We start from the raw sequence: 24,234 nt of genomic DNA, 5'->3' as shown, positions 1-24,234 counted from the left end.
TTCAATGATATAAATCATGTAGAGAAATAATATTTAAAAAAATACACCAAAATGTTTATTATGGTTGTGTACATTGGCACTGTCCAATTGACACAAGTACATGTTTTGAACTTTTTTCGTATACCTTTGAGACTATGTCCATAAGCTTGAATGTCAAAGCTGCCACTTAGAGGTGGAGATGCCGCTTGAATTCTTCGAATACGAATCTTTGACTCCCCTGGCCAATTATTTCCTCTGTAAACAGACTCATTCTCTGTCTCATTTGTGATGATCTAATTTCAAAAATAAATATTGATAAAACGATTAAATGTAACAATGGCTAACATGATTAGTATTTCAGCACGGTACACTTTTGTGACATGACATAAATGAGCCTCAGGTATTGAGGATTCTTCAGAACATTAAGGAGAGTCACATAAATCAACACAGACCATACCTATAAAGCTGCAATAATAAGGCCAAAGTCAACTCAGTCATCTGTGCAGCAATCAGCTGGAACCACAGTAATACCTCATTAATTCAGAGTGTACCCTCCATCACTCAAGGAACAAATATTTATTGAGCAGTCATTCTGTGCAAGGTACAGTGCTAATCACTGTGGGGAGACAAAGAGACATGAAATGTGGTCTTGGCTATCAAAACCCTAAAACCCTAATTGAAGAAGTAACATATGGGGGTTTGAAAACATAACTAATAATATGAGGAAGTGAATGGTCAGTACAGTGACTGACCCGGACTCAGGAAACATCTTTCTAATGCTGAGTGCTGATCAGTTGACAAAGACAACACGTACTATAAAAATTCATAGATTGTAACTCTAATAGTGAAAATAATATACTCCTGCTTCTGAGCCCTCACAGTTACTTATTTGTTAATCTTCTGGAATTTAGAACTATAAGCCTCACTGTTCACAGGAATAAGTCAACTTAAGTCCCAAAAAATATATACAAGATTTTTCATAATGTTATTCACAATAGCTCCAAACTGGAAATAATGCAAAAGTCCAGCCATAGGATGGATAAATTGTGATATACTCACACCATGGAATACTATAAAGCAATAAAAACAATGAACTACACACAGCCACATGTAACATATGACTCTCTCAATATCACACAAAAGTAGCTAGATGCAAAAGAGTACATACCGAATTTTTCATTGATATGATTAAAAACAAGCAAAACTAATTAATAGTGATAGAAGTCAAAACAGTGGTTATCTAGGAGTGAGAAGTAATCTAATGGTAAGAAGAAGGCACAAGGAAGTCTCTTGGAAGCAAATGATTATCTTGACCTGAGTAGTGATTCCATGACTGCATTTCTTTGTAAAAAAAATCATGGAGTTCAGCAAGGATATAACATTAACACACAGAAACCAATCACGTTTCTCCATACAAATGACAAACATGTGGAAACCAAAATTAACAACACAGGACCATTTACAATTGCTTCAAAGAAAATGAAGGACTTACATAGAGATCTAACAAAACATATACTGGATATGACTCGAAAATTGCAAAATGCTGATGAAATAAATAATCAAAGAAGACCTAAATATGTTGATAAAAGAAAGCAAGAAAGACCTAAGTAAATGGAGAGACACACTGTGTTAATTCTCTCAAAAAAAAAATCGGATTTAATGCAATTCTTATCAAAATGCCAACAAATTTTTATAGACATAAACAAGGCTATTCCAAAATTTATATGAGAAAACATAGGATCTAGAATACCTAAAACAATTTTTCACAAGAGGAATAAAGTGAGAGGAATCAGTCTCCCAATGCTAAGACTTACTATATAGCTAGTTATCAAGGGTATTTGTATTGGTAGAAGGATCAACACATTGAGCAATGAAACAGAATAGAGAATCCAGAAATATACCCACATAAACATGCCCAACTGATTTTTGACAAAAGTGTAAAATTAATTTAATGGAGGAAGGGCAGCTGTTTCAATAAATGGTACTGGAGAAATTGGAGCAAACAAACAAATCTGCGCTTAAAACTTCACATCTTATACAAAACTTAACTCAAAACAGATCATGGCCTTAAATGCAAAATGTATTGCTGTAAAACTTTCGGAAAAAAAAAATATTCAGGACTTAAGGTTGAGGAAAGAGTTCTTAAGAGTTGAAACTAAAAGCACCATTCATAAGAGGAAAAATTGATAAATTGGATCTCATCAAAATTAAAGACTTGAAGAGATTGTTATTACTCCAGTGTATGTTTTTACCTCCTTTGTCATAGGTTAGTTAACCATATATATGTAAGAGTTTATTTCTGGGTTCTTGATTCTGTTCCATTGATCTATGTCTTTTTTTGTGCCAGAATCATGCTTTTTTGATCACTGTAGTCTTGTAGTATAGTTTGAGATCAGGGAGCATACCTTCCATTGTTATTCTTTCTCAAGATTTCTGTGGCTATTCAAGGTCTTTTGTGGTTCACATAAATTTTAGGATTATTTGTTTTAATTCTGGGAAGAACGACATTGGTATTTTGATAGGAATTGTACTGAATCTGTAATCAATTTGGATAGTATGGTCAATTTAACAATATTAATCCTTCCAATCCATGAGCATAGTATATTCTTTCATTTATTTGTGTCCTCTGCAATTTCTTTCCTCAATACCTTATAATTTTTAGAGTACACGTCTTTCACGTCCTTGGTTAAGTTTATTCCTAGGTATTTTATTCATTTTTATGCAATTGTGAATGGGATTGTCTTCTTCATTTCTCCTTCTGATTATTTGTTACTATGTATAGAAATATGACAGACTTCTGAATATTAATTTTGTATCCTACTACTTTACAGAATTATTTTATTCTATTAATTTTTTGGTGGATTCTTTATGGTTTTCTACATATAGTATCATGTCATCTGTATTTTGTGACAGTTTTACTTCTACTTTTCTTACTTAGATGCTTTTTATTTCTTTTTATTATCTGATTGCTGTGGCTAGAACTTCCAATAGAATGTTGAATAATAGTGGTGAGAGTGGGTATCATTGTCTTGTTCCTGATCTTAAAGGAAAAGCTTTCAACTTTTCACCATTGAGTATAATGTTAGCTGTGTGCTTATCATAGTATATATCCTTATCAAATTGAGGTAAGTTTCTTCTATGCCCAATTTTTGGAAAGTTTTTTATGGATGTTGAATTTTTTCAAATGTTTTTTCTGCATCTATTGAGATAATCGTATGATTTGTATCTTTGGTTCTGTTGATGGGATGAGTCACATCGTTTTGCAAACATTGAACCACTCTTTCAACTCTGGGATAAATTCTACTCGACATCCTTTTGTTGGAAAAATTGGACAGATACATGCAAGAAAATGAAACTGGACCACTCTCTTATACAATATACAAAAATAAACTCAAACTGGGTTAAGACTTAAATACAAGATCTGAAAATATAAAACTCCTAAAAGAAACATAGGCAGTAAACTCTCAGACATTGCTGTTAGTGAGATTTTTTCTGATATATTTTCTCACTCAAGGGAAATAAAAGCAAAAATAAACAAATGGGACTACATCAAAATAAAAAGTTTCTGTACAGTGAAGGAAATCTTCAACAAAACAAAAAGGCAACCCACTAAATGGGAGATTATAGTCTTAATGATACAGCCTATGAGATTGTTATCCAAAATATATAAGAAACTTATACAACTCAATAATGAAAAAAAAACAAACAATCCAATCAAAAAGTGGGCAGAGGATGTGAAAAGACATTTCTCCAAAGAAGATATACAAATAGCCAGCAGACATATGAAAAAAATGTTCAACATTACTAAGCATCAGGGAAATGCAAATCAGAACCACAATGAGATCCCAAAACACCAGTGAGAATGGCTATTATGAAAATAATTAACAAACAACGTGTTGGTGAGGATGTGGAGAAAAGGAAACCCTTGTGCACTGTTGGTTGGGCTGCTAACTGGTGTAGCCCCTATGGAAAGCAGTACGGAGATTCTTCAAAAAACAAAAAATAGATATACTGTATAATATACAGTATATTTCGCTTCTGGGTATTTATCCAAAGGTAATGAAAATGCTTTTCAAAAAATTATATGCTCCCCTATGTTAATTGCAGCATATTTAGAATACTTAAAATATGAAAGCAACCTGGGTGTCCATCAGCAGATGAATAAAGATATGGTATATATATGGAATATTATACAGCAATAAAAAATGAAATCTTGTCATTTGTGACAACATAGGCAGATCTAGAGGGTATTATGCTAAGTAAAATAAGTCATACAGAGAAAGACAAGTATTATATGGTTTTACTTATATGTGGAATTAAAAAAAACAAGCAAAACAAAAACGACTCAGAAACAGAGCAAAGGAATGGTTACTAGAAGGGAGGGGGAGGGAGGAGGGGTGAAAAGGGGAAGGGAAATACAGTCAATGATATTATGATTTTACAATCATTATGGCAGATGGTTACTAGAATTAGTGAGGTGACTACAATGTAAGGTATAAAAATGTCTAATCACTATATTGTACCTCTGAAAGTAATATAAACAATGTAAGATTGTCCACAGACTATACTTAAAGAATTAAATTATTAAAAAAAAAAAACAAACAACTAAAATCTTTTGTTCTACAAAAGGCCTTATCTATAAGATGAAAAGGCAAGGTACAGACTGGGAGAAAACATTTGCAAACTATCTACCTAACCAAGGACTATATCTAGATAGAATATATACAGAGCTCTAAAACCTCAACAGTAAGAAAGTTATCCAATTAGAAATTGGGCAAAAAAAAAAAAATGAAGAAACATTTCATAGAAGAGAATATAACCATTAGAGAATACAAATTAACACCAAAATGAGTATTAATACACACCCTATCAGAATGGCTAAAATAAAAAGTAGCGATAATGTCAATGTTGGCAAATTTGTACAGAAACTGAATCACCCTTACAATACTGGTGAGAGTGAAAATGGTAAACCCACTCTGGAAAATAATATGATGGTTTCTTACAAAACTATCTATGTGCTTACAGCATGACCCCATAATTACACTTCTGGGCAATTAACCCAGAAAAATGAAAATTTATGTCACACAAAAACCCATAGGTTAATATTTATAGCAGTTTTATAACAGCCAAAAACTGGAAGCAACTCAAATGTCCTTTGATGAGTAACTGGTTAAACAAACTGGAGCAACCATACCATTAACTACTACTCAGCAATCAAAATGTACAAGCCATTGATATAGACAACAATGGGGAGGGACCGTCAGGGAATTGTGCTGAGTGAAAAGCCAATCTCTAAAGGCTACGTCCTGGTTCGATTATATAAGGTCTTATTAAAAGATATTCATTCTATATATCAGCTATGTATAAAAATTAAAAAGAAAGTTTATTAGATCAAAGCTAATGCTTTATAAGTTGACAACAGTAACTTGTAAAATTCTAGGCTTACCTGCCCAAAGCTCACAGCCATCATGGGTATATTATAACTGCAATTATATGAAGTCATGGTGACAGAATATTGATTGGTCATACTTGATCCATTAATTTTGGTCCGATTCACCTGAAAGTGTTTTAAAAATATCCCTTTATTTGCTAATGCTGGAAGTCTTCTCTTTGGCATTTCTAAAGAACGTAAAAAAATTAGGAAATAAAATTATATAGCTTCTACTGCTAAAGAAAAAATCATCATCAAATAATACCCACATGTCATGGAATAAGCTGTTTAGAACCAAATTTTAGAAAAGTAAAGACCTTAAGGCAATTAGTTTGCAGTGCTTAGCAAACTTTAACTTCCAGAATACAAAGCTTTAAGTCTTTTGACATATGAGCTTCATCAGGTAAAACAAAAAATTGCTTCAATTGTTATTTAAAAGCCACCAAACCCTGGGTTCCATGCAGCCTTCTGTGGGCCAGTTAGCTCTGCTCTGTTCTAGGTGCCCAGATGTGGCGCCCACCAGGATGTGTGCTCATGAGGGCGGGACTGGCATTGTCTAGTTCACTGCTCCTCCTTTAGCACCTGAAACAGTGCCTGCTACATGGTAGGTGCTAAATAAATGTTTAATGAACCGAAACATTTATCCCAGCACAAATCAGCTGTACATTACACTTGTTCTGCTAGTCATAACGTAGATCTGGTGATAGTGGATTCAGAAGGAATGAGTAAAGTAGTAACATTTAATTTTTTTTCCCAGTTGACTCATACCCTTGCACTTGAAAACAGTTCCAAAGGAAAAGATTCGAAAACTCCTCTGAAAAGTCGGAAGTCACTTTTTAAGGTGACTGGAGTTAGAGTGAATTTTTTTTAAATCACGGTTTAATTTAAATTATTTTATTACCACAGCTTATATATGTGAGTCTACTAACATCACTAGAAAAACAATCCTACGACCACTAGAAAAAAAGTTTTCATTTATCACATTACTAATCATCACTGTCAAGTCCATGGAAAGATTCGGCTCAATCTTACTAAACAGAAGTCAATGTCAACATTAACATCAACAGTGTCAACAGCTGACTTTAGATCTCTAACCTGGTAGTTTGTTTCTCAAAAATCAAACAAAACAAATTGAAAATGTTTGCTACAGTTAATATATCTACAAACAGAATCCAGGACTATAAAGGCTAATTATTGCTATAATGACAAAGTTTACATTAAGAATGCACTTATTCTTAGAATAATCACCTGGCCCTATTCATTAAAAATTAATGATTTAAGTAATAATATTATTTTGATAAAAGGATAACACAAACATTTAGAGATGACCATTTCTATCTAAACTGCAAAATATAAATAATTTTCATGGTAAGAATTTACTACAAAATAAATTTAGGTTAAGTAGATATGAAATTATACAACATACCATCCAGTATTGACATTGTAGATGCCTGCCCGATGTATACAATATCCACAAAGAAGGACTGTGATCCTGATGCTTGCTGTAAACTAATTCTCTGAAGAGAAAAGTTAGTCCCAGTGTATTTGGTTTGTATGAGGTTCAGAAGGTCTATGCAAGTGTATGTCCAGCTGAAATATGGTTAAGCAGTTATATAGATCAGTAATGTAAACAAATATCTTATAAAAAGCATTAAAATCTCAGGAGGTCCCCTCCCTTCACCCCCCCCATAAGGATACCATCGAGTATACTTTATTAGCACAGAAAAGCAGCCGTAACAAGGGACAGCAGGCAGAAACTTAACACCGCCAGTAAAAGATTTAATGTTGCTTCCAAATGTAGTTGTTTTTTTTGTTTGTTTGTTGGTTTTAATTTGTAGCCTTGGTGAGTAGCCACAGGAATGTAAAATCTTCTGTAGCAACAGGTAAGGAAACCAAGGAGTATGCACCTTGGTGTAGAACACATTTACAAAAACAAGACACAAGAATGAAATAAACTATGTCAGGGAAAACACAGTAAACTCAGCCCAATACTAAGAAGCAAAACTGGAACTTGCTATTACTTCCAAAAGAGCTCACTGGAGTTGCATTGTCTGCTCTCCTAAGTGGCAAAAAAAGATGCTAAGTTATTTATAGCACAGTACCTTTTAATTGTGTAATTTAGATTCAGACTTTCCATTAAATATTAACTGTATGAGATTCCCATAAATTGTAATTAAGCAACTTAGCTATGAGAGTTTGCAACAAAGAAATGAATACTGCCATCCAAATGACTAAATATAGTATAGCAATAATCTTTACATCAGCTACAACTGTCTAGGTTGTTTGGGCATTTTTTATTCTCATTTTGTTCATGGTTTGCAAAATCATCATGGGATCCACCTCTGGTGTACAAAGCTTAGAATGACATATCAGTTTTAGAAAATTATAGCAGCACTACGATAAGTTAAAATGCTCTTTAAATTAATAAAGTACTTAGGGTCTCTAAGTAGAATTCTACTAATTATATTATTCCAAAGTTTTAAAAACTTCTATTTAGAAAATTTGGAATACTGAGTGGTTTGCCATTGTTTTGTTTTTCAAATGGTCATGGGTGATGATGATACCAGGCCAGTTTTTATTTTCATAATCTATATATTTATTTTTGGCACAACTATTTCTGGTAGGAAGCTTATATTGAGGGCAGGAAAACCACAGTTTAACTCATGATGCTCATAATTTCTCAAAAACCAACAAACAAGAAATGGGTTTGTTTTATCTTCATAGTTTATATACTATAGCATAATTAAAATTTTCAAATTCAAAGTGTAACTTACTTGTTTCCATACACAAACTTATATGTAAATTGTATATCAGTGCTTCTAGTAATCTTGCTTTCGTCTTGGTATTTAAATTTTAGACCAATGTTATTCGCCAGGAATCCTTTGTATGCTAAACATAACTACACAGAAAATATGAAAAAAAAAACCAGTAACAATACTCTACCATTAAATTGTTTTATAACAATTCAAATTAATTCAATCCCATCTAGTATATATCTAGTAAGCATTTTCATAAAAAATGCATCAGAACACACAGAGAAATGATTAACTTCAGCCAATTAGGTGCAGAAGAATTAGTGAAGATTTTATAGAAGAGGAAGTGAAGCTGAAGTGACCTTACAAGTAATGATTAATTCTCTATTGTTTTCTTAGATATGGCTTTCTTAAAAAATGAAAATAATTCACTCCTTATAGTCATAGAGCTATAGAAGAATTAAGTCTGGCTCTAACTGAACTATTCGGTGAATTTAAAAGTCCATTATACATTGAGAAAAGAGAGAAGCATTCAGGTAGATTCATTGAGATGTGAATGTGACTGAGAATTTAGAGATGGAGAAGTCACTGTAAAACAGTAATTAAATACCAATTTAATTGGTCTGCAACACCTTAAGAATGCCGAATATATTTAGAACTTGAAACTTTAGAACATATGTCACAATTTGAGAATTTTAAAACCAGAGAAAGGGTTTGGGTAAAGCTACTATTGCTAGTCTTAAATACCTATCCTAAAACTGCCATCTCCACTTCTCATGATTTTTATTATTTCACTTTTCCCTGCTTAGATACCTGAGACCACTCTATGATGGCTATCCATTTTTGTTTCTTCTGAATTAATGAAGGAATATTTAAAAAGTTATATTTACTTTAGTATTTAAATTTTTGCGCAAATAATTTTTTTCTGAAATTGTGAGATAAAGCAGAATACATGAGCATGGTATTGCACATTATTTTAATTTCTTATTTCATGAATCAGCAGAAGAGGAATTCACAAGCACCCAGAATGTGAACCACAGTGCCTGTCCAATGTGACATGATTTCACATGACAGGCACTTTTCCCTGTCTGAAAATTTCGTGAAATTTTATGACCAAAGTGTTTTACCAATTTAATTAACATGTCATTTTTTCTGCGCTTACCTGATTATAAGGAAATAATAAAATGTCTCCATATGGTAGTTGGTTTGGTTTAACATCTGCTGAGTCAAAAAGAACAGCTGGGTTTTTCAGGGAATAACGACCACAGTAAGCATCAGTTTCAGCTGTTTTCTGCCCTCTATTAATATGTTCCTACAGAAACAAGAGCGTTTCAAATGACAACATGATTTACTGTCTGCTTTATTCCTCAACATTCCACGCGAGTCTTTCGAATTCCAACTCAGATTCTATTGCTCCCCAACTGTAACTTGAAATGTCCTCTCTGAAATTCTAAAGCTCTTATCCTATATCACTCATTTGGATCCATAATCACATAATCCCTTGTACCTGTATTAGATTATTTCCCATTTTATCTTTCCCTTATATTATGAACTCCATAAGGATATTTAGTCCTTCCTTCTACCAACCTTTATTTAGTGTTCACTGTGTGCCAGGTTTTTTAAGTCTGTTCATTTGTTTGCTTTTTGTTTAATTTTCATGGTTCCTAAACATAGGAACCTTCCAATTTGGGACAAAGGAACTAAGGATTATAAAAACAAGGCTGAAGGGAGGCCTCACATAAACCCACAGAAAAGATGACTCAGAGGAAGTGCCATATGAGTTGTCTTTAAAGATAAACAAGAATTATTTTTTAAAAGGGGGGTTCAAGGGTCTTCAGAAAGAGGGTGAAATAAGTGCAAAGAAGCAGGGATCTGAGCGAGTAGTGCTGGGAAATGCAAATAGTCAAAGTAAGGCGGAGCAAAGAATGTGTGTTGTAATGATGATGAGATAAAGTAGGAAAGGAACGTAATGTAAATTACTTGTAATTCCTATGGCTACAAGAACTACATTCAGTATAGGAGAGCCCAGATACATGTCAATTTACTAAATTAAGTTGAAAATGTAGGCCGTTAAGATTTTCCCTTTTTTTACTAATGAATCTGTTCATATAAAGCATCATGTGATATGCAGATTTTAAAGACTCATTTATTTCTAGGGTATTGAATTGAATTGAATATTTCTTATTCTGATGATATTCCCTTGGAAATGGTGATTATCTGGTTTCCTTAAGTCTAAATTTTCTTTACTGTATATCACAAAGATAAACTTTTATATCTCACAAAGAAAGAAATAATCACTAGATATTATACTAATTGACCAGAGGGTCATCTCAAAATTTACTATATGATGTCCTACTATAAATTGTATTCTCTGAAGCCAGTGAAGAAAAGAGATATAATCTAAATCCAAATGAAGAGAACAAACAAAAAAAAACCTAGAGATATTACATTTTCCCATTTTGCCTACTTTCTTTTGATCAAGAAATTCACGTGTGGTGCAAATACTGCTTTCACGAATGAATCATTTTATAATGCAAAGAGATGCCAGAAGAAACCTTACCAAAAAATTATATATGCAATTTGACTTTGAACGCTAAAGGAATTAATGCTAGTTCAAAAAAGAAATGACAAAATTCCAAACACTTATATGAATTCTTATTTGGTCAGTTTCACAGTTCACTAAATATTCCATACCAGGTTAAAATCAGTTTCATAATCTCTGAAGTATTTCACAACATATCCTTCTTCAAAGTTTGTAATTTGCGGTGGACACTTAGCACTAACCATTTCTTCCACTGCTGCCTGAAACTAAAATAACAACATGAACTTTAGTAACTTCTTTTTCATGGAGAGTTAAAACATTAGTAATTATACTGATAATTCTACGAATTAGTTACAACATAGTCATAAGATAATCAGCATATTTTAGCCATAATTATGAGATCATTTCCTAAATAATATGTGATAATTTTAATGTCCTGTGACTTTTTCAGGAGTTTTCATTTAGAATGACAATAGTTACATCCAATCGGCTAATCTTGGCTTACTTAATTAGTACTAAGGTAGACATATTTGTTTAACAGTTTTTTAAAGAGACCAATGAGACAGACCTAAATGAATTAGCAGCCAATTAAACAGATTCCAAATGAATGGTATTCCAAATTAGCCTAAAAGTAACTGGAAAAAAAAAATGATAAAATCCAACACATCCTCTTTTTTCGAAAGGAGAGATTCAGATATTGAAGGCCTGTATTTAGGACTGTTTAAAATATAATAAATAATTCTGGATTACACAGGAATCCATACACATTCACGAGGTCTCCTACAATTTCCAATCTATTTCTTTGGCAAAGAACAGATATAAATAGTGTTTAGAACTAAAGACTTGAGATGCCATATGATCTTTAATTATCAAACAAATATTAACCTAAACTAATTGTCTAGGTAGTTGTCCAACTTCAGTATTCACAACATTCTTTCTTTAAGAACAGCTGCCCCCTATGGAGATACATTGGCACAGATCTAAGAAATCCCCTTTCATTCCCTGTCTTTGCAATATTTCCTCCCTTCTCTGCTCACTTTGGGTTGACTCTAACCCATCATGCCAAGTAGGAGAGTGTATTACAAGTCTTTAAGGTGGGTTTTTTTTCTTTCGTTTGTTTTTTCTTTTTTAAGAAAAGTTATGCTTAAATAGCTTTCTGTTTAAAAAATTAACATAAAGCATACTTCAGCTTCTGATGACCATGGGGTAAGAGGCTTAGACATGATCCCACCCCAGTTCAGTGTGAATGTGTCCAAGCTGGGTTTTCCTTTGGTTTGTTCTGTAATATCCAGTGTGACGTTATGCCCTTCAAATACTTCATAACCAAGCATATTAAAGTCTCCTGCAATCAAGTACCAAACAGAATTTTAAGTTAATTAATACAACATCAATAGATCCGTAGTAGATGCTCAAATTTAACAAAATTGGTTTTATCTGGAGTTCCATTATCACAAAAGAAAGATGATGGGAAACTGCAGATCTTCAAATTTCGGTAGATTTATGTATAGCAGAAATAGGAAAACAGCAGATAAACAGAAAGAGGTATTGAGACCATGATGTAAAAATAAATAGGCAGTTGGATATTCCAAAAATTCTTTTAGTTTTGTGCCAGCACCAGTGTCTTAGTGTAAAGAGCTAGGCTGGGATGGTGCCTTTTTTTTTTTTTTTTTTTTAAGATACAAATAGGGTACAGAGTTGAATTTCAGGAAAACGCTTCAAGCCTGTTAGGCCTTTTTATGATGCATTCTTACTTTGGAAGAAATAAGGTCTTTTCCTCAGATGTCTCTTTTCCGTTGGAGGATGTTTTACTAGTGGAATCTCATTGACCTTCTCTGTTGGGTGAAGTCCTAGAATTTTCCCAGTTATGATTTTGGTACCATATTTCTTAAGGTCTCTGCTGACAGCCTTAAAATGTCTCCCTGATCTATAAATAAGTGTCCGGGTGCACAAGCATAACCATATCCTCATTTATACAGTATTTTGACAATCTGACTTGTGGAGAATTTTTAGAACTTCCATTCATGTTAAACGTAACTCTTCATCCTCCATTCAACAATCGAATAAATAATTTCTTAAAATGAGACAAACACTGAAGTACATTTTACTTATATGAATTGAGAAAAAATGATTACCCAAAGAAAAGGAAACACATGCATATTCAGGGACCTATTTCATGAGCTAGGTACCTCAAATATACAGCTAAACTTGGCTTTTAAGACTTGAAAATATAAAACATTAATAAATTAATAGTTGTTACTTTAAAAAAAGGGTAGAGAGGTCAAATAATTTTGAAAAAAGTTACTTTAAGCACAGGTGAACTTTTCTGTTTTTGTTTGTTTCTCACTGTCGGTCAGATTCCTCAAAGATTTACTGTTCTAATGAACTCCGTCAATCTTCAAAGAGAAGCTGTCTTAAACAGTGTTTCCAACAGAGATTTGACTACAGAATCCTTTCATCAGGCAAGACCTGGCCAGGCAAGTGTCTCCTGGGCAATACCGATTTACTTAAACTTCATTTCCATAATTAATATCTTCACTAATTTTTGCTAACTATTTATAAAGTAGGCTATTATACTGATAGCACATCTGTAGTGCATATGTATAGTATATTTCTCATGCACTGAAGCTGTGCATTCCTGGAGATACAACTGAGGTATAAATTATAATAGAAAAAATTAACCACTTAATTTCTATGTTTCCTAAAATTGATCAAAGCTGTGAATCCAATTCTTTTCTTATCTCATTTTATGGAGCTTTTACCTCTTTTAGTGGAGTTACACAGGATACAAATTGTTTTCCCTAAAAAAAAAAACAAACTTTAGCGAAGTCCAAAGTGGAATACATACTTACCTCTAGTTGATAAAAAAGTTATCATATAAACATAACTTTGGTTTTTTTGTGTTCTTATTACTTGAACTGCATCTGGTTTTAAAGACCAGAGGTCATTTAAGGCTGATTGCAGTATGACATCAGAAGCGTCAGCAGGTAGCAAGACTTGGAAGAATTAAAAAAAAAAAGAGTTCAAATATTTCTGTATTACCACAGCCAGCAATGATGTCTTATAGTTGAATATTGTGTAAAGCACTTATAGCATATAAATCATGTACCATATAAATCATCACTTAATGAAACTGTGTTCTGAGATTGAGTTTAGTTTAATAATATTGATAACCTAATTGGATTGTGGCCTCTTGAGGATAGGCTCTTATTTTACTGTTTTAATATTCCCATAGTCATAAGCACCGTATTTGGCAAACAGGAAGCACTCATCAATATTTACTGACTGAAACAATTAATAGAAAAGCAAAGATTATTTTTTCGGGATTTATTATAAAATATGGAAATTCAATGTTTTTATTAACAGATAATTAGTGTCTCATGGGTCTATTACTTAATTTGAAAAATTGAAAGAAATGTTTTACTTCTCTGTAATGATTAATTTAATTCCAATTAACGTACACCTGTGAGTCACAGAGAAATAAAATCTTTGTGTACATTAGATATATACTTATCAGGATCCCTATAGAGGAAAATGATAGGATATGTCATGTTTATAGTCTTTTATGTTTTTATTAGTGCCATTTTCTATCTCACTCTGAAGGTTTTTCTCCATACTTTTCTGCTTCTTTTTGTCTAGCATACTATTAAAACTATATTTCCAGGCAGCAGAATTTGACTATCGCAAATACTTCTCAATAATTATGTATATATACACATATATATATATGAAGAGAAATAAAATCTTCCTTATTATTTATCACTTACCAGTTTTTTCCATGTTGTAAATTAATCTATATTGGTAAAGTGAACATGAATTATCTTCTATACATGGGCTGGTCACTGTGACCTTCTGAACTTCCTTAGTTGCATTAGTTGTTTCCCAGTTTTCCAATGTTATAACCTATTTCTCAATTAAAAAAATATTTTTTATTATCTATAAAAACACATTTTAAAAGCATCATAATTCAGTTAGCCATGCCTTTTTATTACTCTATTTTATAGTTCTGTCTTAGGTAATAGCTTCTCTAGTTTATAATACAGATGCTTTAGGCTATAATTCAATAATTTTTCATGACTGCTTTCACCCAAATAGTACTTTACCTAGCAAAATGAAGAACCAAATAGAACTCCTATCTTTGAACATTTACTTTCTATAAAGTGGATCTATAGTCATAGCAAACCTGTACTTCTTGGACAACTGTTGACTGGGATTGGATAACTTGTTCTTCATTTATTGCATCTTCTGTTTGTTGTTCAGAATAGACATTTCTATACTGGTAGAGTCCAACATCAACAAAAGCACTTAGTCGATACTCTTGTAGCAAGATTTCAATGTAATATCTGGAAAATAGAATAACTAATAAATATAACTTTTCTTTCCAGAGCACTAGTTATGATTTTTTTCAATGCTATATAAAATACCTGCCTGTTAAATAATTGATATTATAGTATCCCTGATTTTAAATATTAAAATATTAACAGTTTTATAGTAGTTTACTAAAACAAAATGAATTATGTAAGATAGTTGCATTAATCGAGAGTTGTTCCCATTTATAACTAATTCATTCAGTTTTCACAAAAATATTTATTGAAAAAGATACTATCTTCTACCTCAAGGAGCTTAAAACAAAATTACATTGTAGTTTATAAACTGGCATAAAACAAAGAGGACATGCAGAGGTTAAATACTTTCACATGTATAAGAAAATGACAGGCAGACTTAGATGTGTCACACATTTTGTACCTGAGTGATTGTACGTGTCAGGGATGAAAAGTTTCTACTCTCAGGTTCCTTAAATATTAGCTCCACTTGTAACTTGGGAAATAAAACACTGCTTCAAGAAAACTTTACTAATTAGATTGACTGTGGCCCTCCAACAGGTGGATGGGATTCATATCTTGTATTCGTAGTTCTTGATTGCTGAGGCCCCTGGCCCATTATCCAGCTCCTATCCAGGATGAGGCATTCACTGAACCACTGTTTCAGATGAATGCAAAGCTACTGTTTCCCTATCTAAATCTCTCTCTCGCTCCCATCTTTGGAGAGGGCTACTGGGAGTTCCTCTAAATTTCCTCCCATCATTGAACATATGCAAGACACTCTGGCATATGGAGAAAAGTATCCACAGTTTATGGAAGATTCTGACTGAAGGATATTTGTCACCTCTCATCCATCTAGGATGACGGGACTCTGGGTCATCCCCTTCAAAGAACTGATAGTGGAGGATTGCATTAGGCTCTTGGCTGCCCTGATAACCTTTTTGCCAGCTCTGTCAAATTGAGGTGGGCAACACTAAGGAATAGGACTCAAAGAGGAACCATTAAATTGTGTATCTACACCTGACAGCTTAAAAATATTTATAAGGCACTTTCATTGTGCTAGACACTAATCTGATGCTTTACAGAGATTATTTTATTTAATCTTCACAAAATCTTATAAAATATATATTATTATTCTGTTCCTATAAATAACAGAGACTAAGAGAATTTTAAAGATTGAAAGATTATTTGAAAATTAGTAACTGAGGTGGGATTCAAAATAGAACAGGGTGGCCAAAGAGGCATGCACTTAGAGATGGGGCTATATTATCTGAGTAGAATGAACGGGAGACATGAGCTACTTTAGAAAATGTCTCAGGGACCACTGTGCCATAAACCAGCGAGAGAGACCTCGATTTCAGAATACACAGCCATCATTCTAAGTGCATTTTGTAAATTCCAAGCTAGTGTGCAAGGGCACAGCTACCAGGCAGCAGATATATTAAGAGTTGCTTTCATGCAAGCACTGTGCTCCTGCCAGGAAGGTAAACTGAACCCATTTTCCAAGGCCAAGGCAAAGCCTGAATGTGAATTAACACTGAACAGCAGTAGGGATTAGGTGAGTACCCTATTTACCCTGAATTGGCTTAGTGATCTTGGTTAAAAAAGAAAATGTTACATATATAAGAAGTGAGAGTAGCAAGAGGAGAAGAAAAAGAAAGGAATGCTTCCCCCATGTCACCATGGCTAAGAATACTAGGTGTGATTGCTCCCAGGTACTGCTGATCCCAACTATCTCTGCCCAACTCTGTCAGATCTCCATGGCGCAGCCCATGAGCATAATCTTATCAACACGAAGAATGCTGATGTGGTAGAATGAAAAATAACAATAACAAAATCTCCCATCGAAGGTGATATATATTTTTTTCACCCTCGAATCTATCTGGCTATTTGCTTTGGTCAATGGGATACTAGCAAATGTGATACAAGCAGAGTCTTCCCTGGTATATGTGCATTAGGAATTGCCCTCTTTACGGCTGGGAACCCATTCATCAATGTGACAAGTCTTGGCTAGCTTCCTGGAAGATGAGAGACCATGAGAGACCATAAGTTCCAACCATGCCAGGTAAGGCTGTTCTCCAAGTAATAGCTATTTTTAATATACCATGTATTTTACCTCCTTATTTTCTAGGAATTCTGAATGTTTTTTGAATAAAATTATCTGCTTTTTGAATGATTCTTTCATCTTCTCTCTGCATTTGACCTTTTGGCAATAAATGAGGTACTCCTTAAGGACAGTGGGAGTATTTTAATACCCTTTGTATTAAGTATCTGGTACCTGGCCCAGAGTCTGGAATAAATTAGTGAATAATAAATATATATTGACTGTGACACCAAGCCATGTAGTTTTGGGATTTTTCTCTAGCAATATTCAAGAGCTCAGGCACAGGAGTAGAGAAATTAGATGGCCAAATTGACTGAAAGGTTCTAGTAAAAAACTGAAAGCAGGAATAAGTAAATTTCACAAAGCTATAATTTCTGCAACAGGGATAATTTAGACATTGAACTGCCTTTATTAAATGAATGTCAGTAATTCTTGAAAATATGGAAACAATATTTCATAAAATTACAGAGGATGTCCATTTAGAAATTAAACCAATAACCTAATATTACTTCAATACAAACAAATAGAAAATATTTTTAGATACAAAGTTATAATTTTTAAAACCTCAAAATAATCTAAAGAAAAAAACTTACTCTTTTCCTTTCTGAAGAGGAATGTCATCAGATCTTTGTGTAGGACTAGAAAAATAACTGTTGGCAAATGAAGAATGGTATGCAATCTTCACCTTATCCCCAAAAGAAAGAGGAAGAGAGAGAGAGGGAGAGGGAAAGGAAGAGAGAGAAAGAAATTATTAATAAATTTTTCAGCATTTCTTTATTATTTCTGTAAATCGTAGAACTTTTACAAATAGGAATATGAAACTATTTATCTTATAAGCTCTGTTATCTATGATGGGATAGAATTTTTAAATATTGCCACAGCTCACTTCATTCCTTCCACCCTACCTTCAACACCACTATACAAAATTACCTGCACAGACCATAGCTTTTCTCATAAAACTACAAGGGAAAATAGAAAGACGAGTATCAGTAAAATGACTGTTATTATTAAATAAAGTATTCTTTTGTTCTGTGAAGAACATTGAGGGATTTAATCTAAATGAGGCCATTAAAAGTAGGTCTGAAAAATGCCAAAGATCACTAAACGAGCCTACATACTAGCATGGGTAGGCTGGCGCTCCCAAGGAACAGTTATACTGTCTTTGGAGGCGGCGTACTGACAAGCTATGGGGAAACTGGAATTTCGGCCTCACAGGCAGCAATTTAAACTTGTGCACCCAGTGTGAGAGGTAATCTTGCCATACATACTGAGTCATAAAATGTTCTGTTCATTTGATTTATTAGTTTCATGTTTATGAATTTGTTCTAAGGAAATAATATAAAATACAGAATAATCTAATGAACACAGATGTTCAGTAAGGTAATATTTGTGCTCATAAAAAATCAGAAGTAAGAAACCTGCCAGTATGAAATAGTATGTTATTGCAATAACATCTTATTTGGTCATTAAACACATATTAGATAAATTATTTACTAACATGTGGACATGCGAAATTGTGACAAAAGAGGACTATGAAATTGGATGGATGATCCTCTTTACATAAAAATCAAAATAGAGATAATAAGGAAATGATAGACTTTCATTTCATGATTGAGTAAAAGCACAACAGTGAAACATTTTCACTCTTTTCCAAATTTTCTCTGTTGTAGTCATAATGCTTTCATAATCAAAACAAATTCCACTTGTAAAGAAAATATATGTAGTTTTTTCCATGGAAGAGAAAATTTAGATATAGGGAAGTATTTTCTTTTAGGCAATGAATTTTCTATAACTTCATATTTTATATCACAGTATGAAAATAGCCAAGAATCTAACCACGTGAAAATGTGTCTCAAAAATTAGTTAATATATTTATTGGTTTAGAATAAATCATACACATATATGTGAAGATTATCATATTGTTTTAATAATATCAAATAATTTTCTTTGGTTCCCTACCTTATCTTCTGGAAGTCCAGTTGGGCTGAAATAAATTGCATAACGGTCATCACCTTTGATATAAAATCTATAAACATCAGAATCTGGAGCCACCAAAAATCCACTGAAGCGTGCAACAAATGTATCTTGCTCCATTGGCCAAATATAGGAAGCCGAATCTACCCAACTGGCACCCAGGTAACCTGGTGTTTTTTCATTGTATTTAAGTACTTCTTCAAGATGTACCGGGCGGCTATTATTCCATACTTCAAGCTTTAGTCCTCTTCCACCTAGACATAATCAAATAAAAGAAGCTTTTCATTAGAATTTGGATGTGGTATCTCTATGGCCTTCCATTTGTTCGGTGGTTATAGACACTCTATTTCGGTTCACATTTTTAGAGCATGTGTGTAAGCAAGACAATTACACATATATGTCTCTGTATCCAGTGGATAGAGTGCAGGACAGTCTACAATTTATCATTACCTCATTTCCCTGCACCTCAGGCTCTACATATGTGAAACGGAATAATATTACTATTTGCATGGCAGCTATGGGAATTAAATATATGTGTATCTATATTTACATATATAACATCTACGTAAAATATTTGGCACTTACTAAGTGCTTTACTTAAGATAACAACAATATAATAATTATTATTATGATATGACTGATGTTGCTTTACATAATTAAGTCTCAAAACTTTGAGATTCAGATCATTTGATTACAAAACCTTCACCTTGCCTATTCTCTGTAACAAAAGTTAATGGCTTACAATTAGTCAAAAAACAGTGCTATTGGCTTTAAGGTGTCTGTCAGTATTTCTTTTTCTTTTCTTTTCTTTTCTTTTCTTTTCTTTTCTTTTCTTTTCTTTTCTTTTCTTTTCTTTTTAAACATTACTTCTGCTCAAAGAAGATATCATCTCTTTCTTGGACAGAATCAGAGACAATATTCTCGCTAAGGTATCCCTACACTTGCCAATGTAAACCCTGTGATTAGTTTTTTCACCATCAAAAAGGAGTCATCTAACTCTTTATTTCTTTGTTAAAATACAACAACAATCTGGCTCATGCCTTCCTCCAGGAGCCTTAAGCTTGTAGGGAGAGTCTGCATCTAGAGAATCATGGCTACTCCTCTTCAAGTGAGTTTTTCAAGAAAAGCTTGAGATCTTCAACCTTTACAGCAGTAGCATTCTCTAACATATACAACTTTCTGCGAAGTTATCAGCTATAAATGTCAAAATTCTTAAACTGGTCCTTTTTTTTCTATTATCATTCATAAAAAGGCAATTACTATTTACATTTAAGGGGTTGATAGAATTTATTTGGCTTCAAATATGAACCATTGACACAATTATAAACCAATTTCACTGTGTGCACAAGAAAAGGTGCACACACCATTCAATGCGCACGGCATCTCGGTGGTATCCCATCGAGGTCATCGGCTGTACTTTCACTGGGCCCCAGGTGAAAATATGAAAAGAATTTTGAATTCCTTTTCTCTTATACCTTCTTATCACTCTTAAATCATCCTAGACAAGTCAGGATTTAACCTCTGCCAGTTATTTTTAACCAGGAAAAGGCATATTTTAAATTTCTATGTAACCAGTGTCAATATTTAGTAATCATCATTTAATTTAAAATAAAGGCACCACCATACTCTGTTGATAGAGAGTAGGGTGGCCAAGGAATGTAGGTCCAGTTTACCTTGGCTGGTGCAGCCTCGATGCAGCTATTTTAATACAACTTTCCTAATTCAGAATGTGTAAAGAAAAAAAATAATTAGGAAGAAATTTATTATAATTCTAGCTACAAATTCTAAAAATTTCAAAAAAAAAAAACCAACTTTTTTTTTTTTTTTTTTACTAATTGCCAATGGCTGAATGTTTGTGTCCCCCCCCCCCAAAAAAAACTTGTATATTGCAACTTAATGCCCAATATGATGGCATTAGGAGGTGGGGCCTTAAGGAAGTGCTTAGGTCATGAGGGCGGAGCCTTATAAATGGGATTAGTGCCCTTATAAAGGAGACCCCACTGAGCTCCCTAGCCCTGAGAAGATATCATCTATGAGGAAGAAGCCCTTGCCAGACACCTAATGTGCCAGTACCATGATACTGGACTTCCCAGGACCCAGAACTGTAAGAAATACATCCATTGTTTATAAACTACCCAGTCTATTGCATTCTGTCATAGCAGCTCAAATGGAATAAGACACCAATGATATATGTCAATAATATTCTTCTTATATGAATATGGAAATGGTCATTCTCTTCTCCGGTAGTTTACCTGGAGAGACAGTTCCGAGAATAGGTTTAGGGGGTGTCTTGCAACATATGCTGTTTTCCGTGACATTCAAAACATCACAGGCTTGACCTGTAGAGAAGCAAGGTACAGTGCTGTTACTACAGAGTGTCAGAATACAAATCACATCGGCCTATCTCGAAGTGAATTTTTAAATTGAAGTTGCACAAACAAGACACAAAGCTGGAGGAGGTCTTCATTTCCTTTATATGTCCTCCATTAAAGTTTATCATCATCGATTGTCATACCTCTATAAGGCAACACTTTCTTGGCCAAGTATTCCAAGTCTGAGTTAGAAAATTTCACGACTTCTGAGAAACAAAATTAACACTTGATAAAACTAAGTCACTGTAAAAGACTTCCCTTCTGGGTCCAAAGTAAAGCCAGGTATTTTGTTACTTAGAGAGACATTGCTGAATAAATCCATGATGTTCAGAATTTACAAAACAGAAGATCCCAGTCTTCTTAGGGAATGAATGAATGAATGAATGAATGATGGTTTAATTCAAGTTCTTTGAATGAAAACCAAAGGGATAATGATTTGTAAATGGTATTTTCACAGGCAGACTGAAGCCAAAAGCGACAGGGTCTAAATGAGAATTAGACTTACACACAAGCACAGTTAGACTTAGGGGAGTTGTGTTTTAAATGTCCAGGTGCCTCGCACAGGGCCTCATGTAAGCTCAGCCCTCATTAAGTATTTACTGAAATGGGAATAACAGCCCAAGAAAAGTGAGGCAAGGGTTAACAAGTGGAGTAAGGTATCTTTGTCAAGTTTTGTTTGGTGGCCTAGAGGATTTATAGCTCAACACTACCTTCACTATTCTGAATGTTTTGTGATGCAAGATAATTGAACTAGAAAACAGTGTGGCTGAACAGTATATTAAACCAACTTAGCTTATTTTGTTGGGAGCAAAAGAAAGATACATTTAAAAATCATTATTTTCAAGAGATTATTGAGGATTCAAAATCTTAAATCTGGTTGTCACATTAATGATAATGAAATATCATAAAAATTAGCTTGTTATATTTACTTATCAACTGTATCATAATATCAGCTCATAAAAACACATTATATAAATTAAAATATGTTATATCCCTGGTTTTAATATTTTAAGTATATTTATATTTTAAACACCAAATTTCATAACACATATGAAATTTAAAAATTTTATGGCTTAGGTTTTAATATTTATGCAGGTGACCAGAAAAGATTCACATGGATAGGAAAGATATTGTATGCATTTTAGATGAGGTTGCTTTATATTAATTTCTCTTCTCGAAATCACATTTTGGCAGGCTTATGAGCAGATTCCTTAAAAGTAGGAAATCCCTGAGAAGAGGGCTGTATCATAAAAAGTCTGTGACAGTTGCATGGGCGTCCCCTGCCCATCAAGGTAGGTTATAGGCCATCATGGCTGAGTAGAAAAATCCCCATTATTATATTTACCCCAACCTCCCCTCTGGGTTACAAAGCTCCCTACCTCCAAACAAATCCATACCAGGCACATAAAAGTGATGTGTACATTGTGACTATATAACACATTAATTAATGCTCTTTCCAAGGTCAATGTCATCAGTAATTACCGATGTCCAGACAGGGCACAAAATCATAGAAGGGAGATGAGGAGCCTATCCTCGAATAGTGCTTTAGATTTCCTCATAATTAGCCAACTCATTGAGGAGTAACAACAGTTCAAGAAGGACAATTAAGAGTCCATTAAGCAGAAGGTGTGTGTCTTAAGTGTGGTGAGAAATTTGTGGATGGCAGCCATAATGCCAGCACACAGAGCCCTTTGGTGCTGACCTGTTCACATAAGGCTTCAAGGAGTGACCCTCACTGCAAGGGTGCAGTGGGAAAAGCATCAAGCCCAGAAACAAATACTATGTGAAAATACTCAGCTTTCAATTCAACACACTGAGAAAAGACTATTATTCTTCTTACAGATTATTAAAGACAAGGCAGAATTTGTTCTCATAAACTAATATAGTAAAAAATCGTGAAAAATACCTCCGACTAGAACTCGGACTGGAAAATCTGTTTGATCAAAGAACCGTCCACTTATTGTTATCATGGTACCACCTTGAATGCTTCCTCGTGAAGGTGAAATTGCAGTGACCTCTAGGGAGAGGATGGGAAATCACATGAAACAAAGCGTCATAATTATTAAACATAAACCCAAATGCTTGATTTTTAAAGATTTCTAAATTACCTAGCAATAGCAGCTCTACATAGCAGTGTACGTTTGCATTACCAAATGAATGAATTAGGTGCTTCATTATTTTGTCTCTGATGCAATCCTTCAGAATACAGTAAATATGACTTTCATAGTGACCTACATCTCCTGGGAACTAGGCTTTAGTGGCGGCTGGTATTAAAGAGACACTAGTAATGGGAAGATTCAGGGAATAAGGGAAACTAGCTGAACATAGATGTCTGATTCCAAAAGAAAACACAGGAAGGCAGAAGGATAGTCTATTTTCCCCTATGCTCTTAAAAAATGAATCGTTCTTATATTTATAAGCCAACATTTTATATTTACATTTTCTCATATATTAATACAGTAACTATGATTGGAATTCTTGTGGCTTTATATGTAAAAGTTTTGGGTGTATTGGTAAAAGAGTCCAGTGCATGACATAGTAGATTCTTATTAAAATCTATTCTTACTGGTTCTATCCAAGTTCTCTATAGTTTTACATATGAGTTTTGCATGAAATTAATTCCTAGAAAAAGCCAATGCACATACAAGACACACATTTTTTTTTTTTCACATTGAGCATCTTCAAAATCCAAATGTGCCAATTTCATCACATCTGACCTGGAATGAATTATAATTCTTCCAAGGAGACTTGTGTTTGCTT

The 24,234-nt window shown here is 33.6% G+C and overlaps 1 protein-coding gene across 3 annotated transcripts in view; it reads right to left on the bottom strand.

Moving 5' to 3' along the window:
• The window catches only part of PKHD1L1 (PKHD1 like 1), a 138,887-nt gene that overhangs the window by 85,695 nt on the left and 28,958 nt on the right, over positions 1-24,234 (bottom strand). For all 3 annotated transcript variants that reach the window (XM_036232973.1, XM_016158976.2, XM_036232974.1), the window contains 14 exons: positions 23,381-23,491; positions 21,355-21,441; positions 19,088-19,356; positions 17,722-17,813; positions 14,886-15,045; positions 14,470-14,605; positions 13,555-13,698; positions 11,890-12,047; positions 10,858-10,971; positions 9,326-9,475; positions 8,185-8,309; positions 6,837-7,000; positions 5,426-5,598; positions 125-272 (listed from right to left, as the gene is read on the bottom strand). In XM_036232973.1, coding sequence (XP_036088866.1) covers positions 125-272; positions 5,426-5,598; positions 6,837-7,000; positions 8,185-8,309; positions 9,326-9,475; positions 10,858-10,971; positions 11,890-12,047; positions 13,555-13,698; positions 14,470-14,605; positions 14,886-15,045; positions 17,722-17,813; positions 19,088-19,356; positions 21,355-21,441; positions 23,381-23,491 — 2,031 coding nt within the window. The remainder of the gene's footprint in view (positions 1-124; positions 273-5,425; positions 5,599-6,836; positions 7,001-8,184; positions 8,310-9,325; positions 9,476-10,857; positions 10,972-11,889; positions 12,048-13,554; positions 13,699-14,469; positions 14,606-14,885; positions 15,046-17,721; positions 17,814-19,087; positions 19,357-21,354; positions 21,442-23,380; positions 23,492-24,234) is intronic.

Source organism: Rousettus aegyptiacus, unplaced genomic scaffold, assembly GCF_014176215.1.
Source record: "Rousettus aegyptiacus isolate mRouAeg1 unplaced genomic scaffold, mRouAeg1.p scaffold_m13_p_15, whole genome shotgun sequence".
In the NCBI taxonomy this organism is placed as follows: Eukaryota; Metazoa; Chordata; class Mammalia; order Chiroptera; family Pteropodidae; genus Rousettus; species Rousettus aegyptiacus.
The sequence above is the reverse complement of the archived record's forward strand: the minus strand, read 5'-3'. Positions and strand labels throughout refer to the sequence as shown.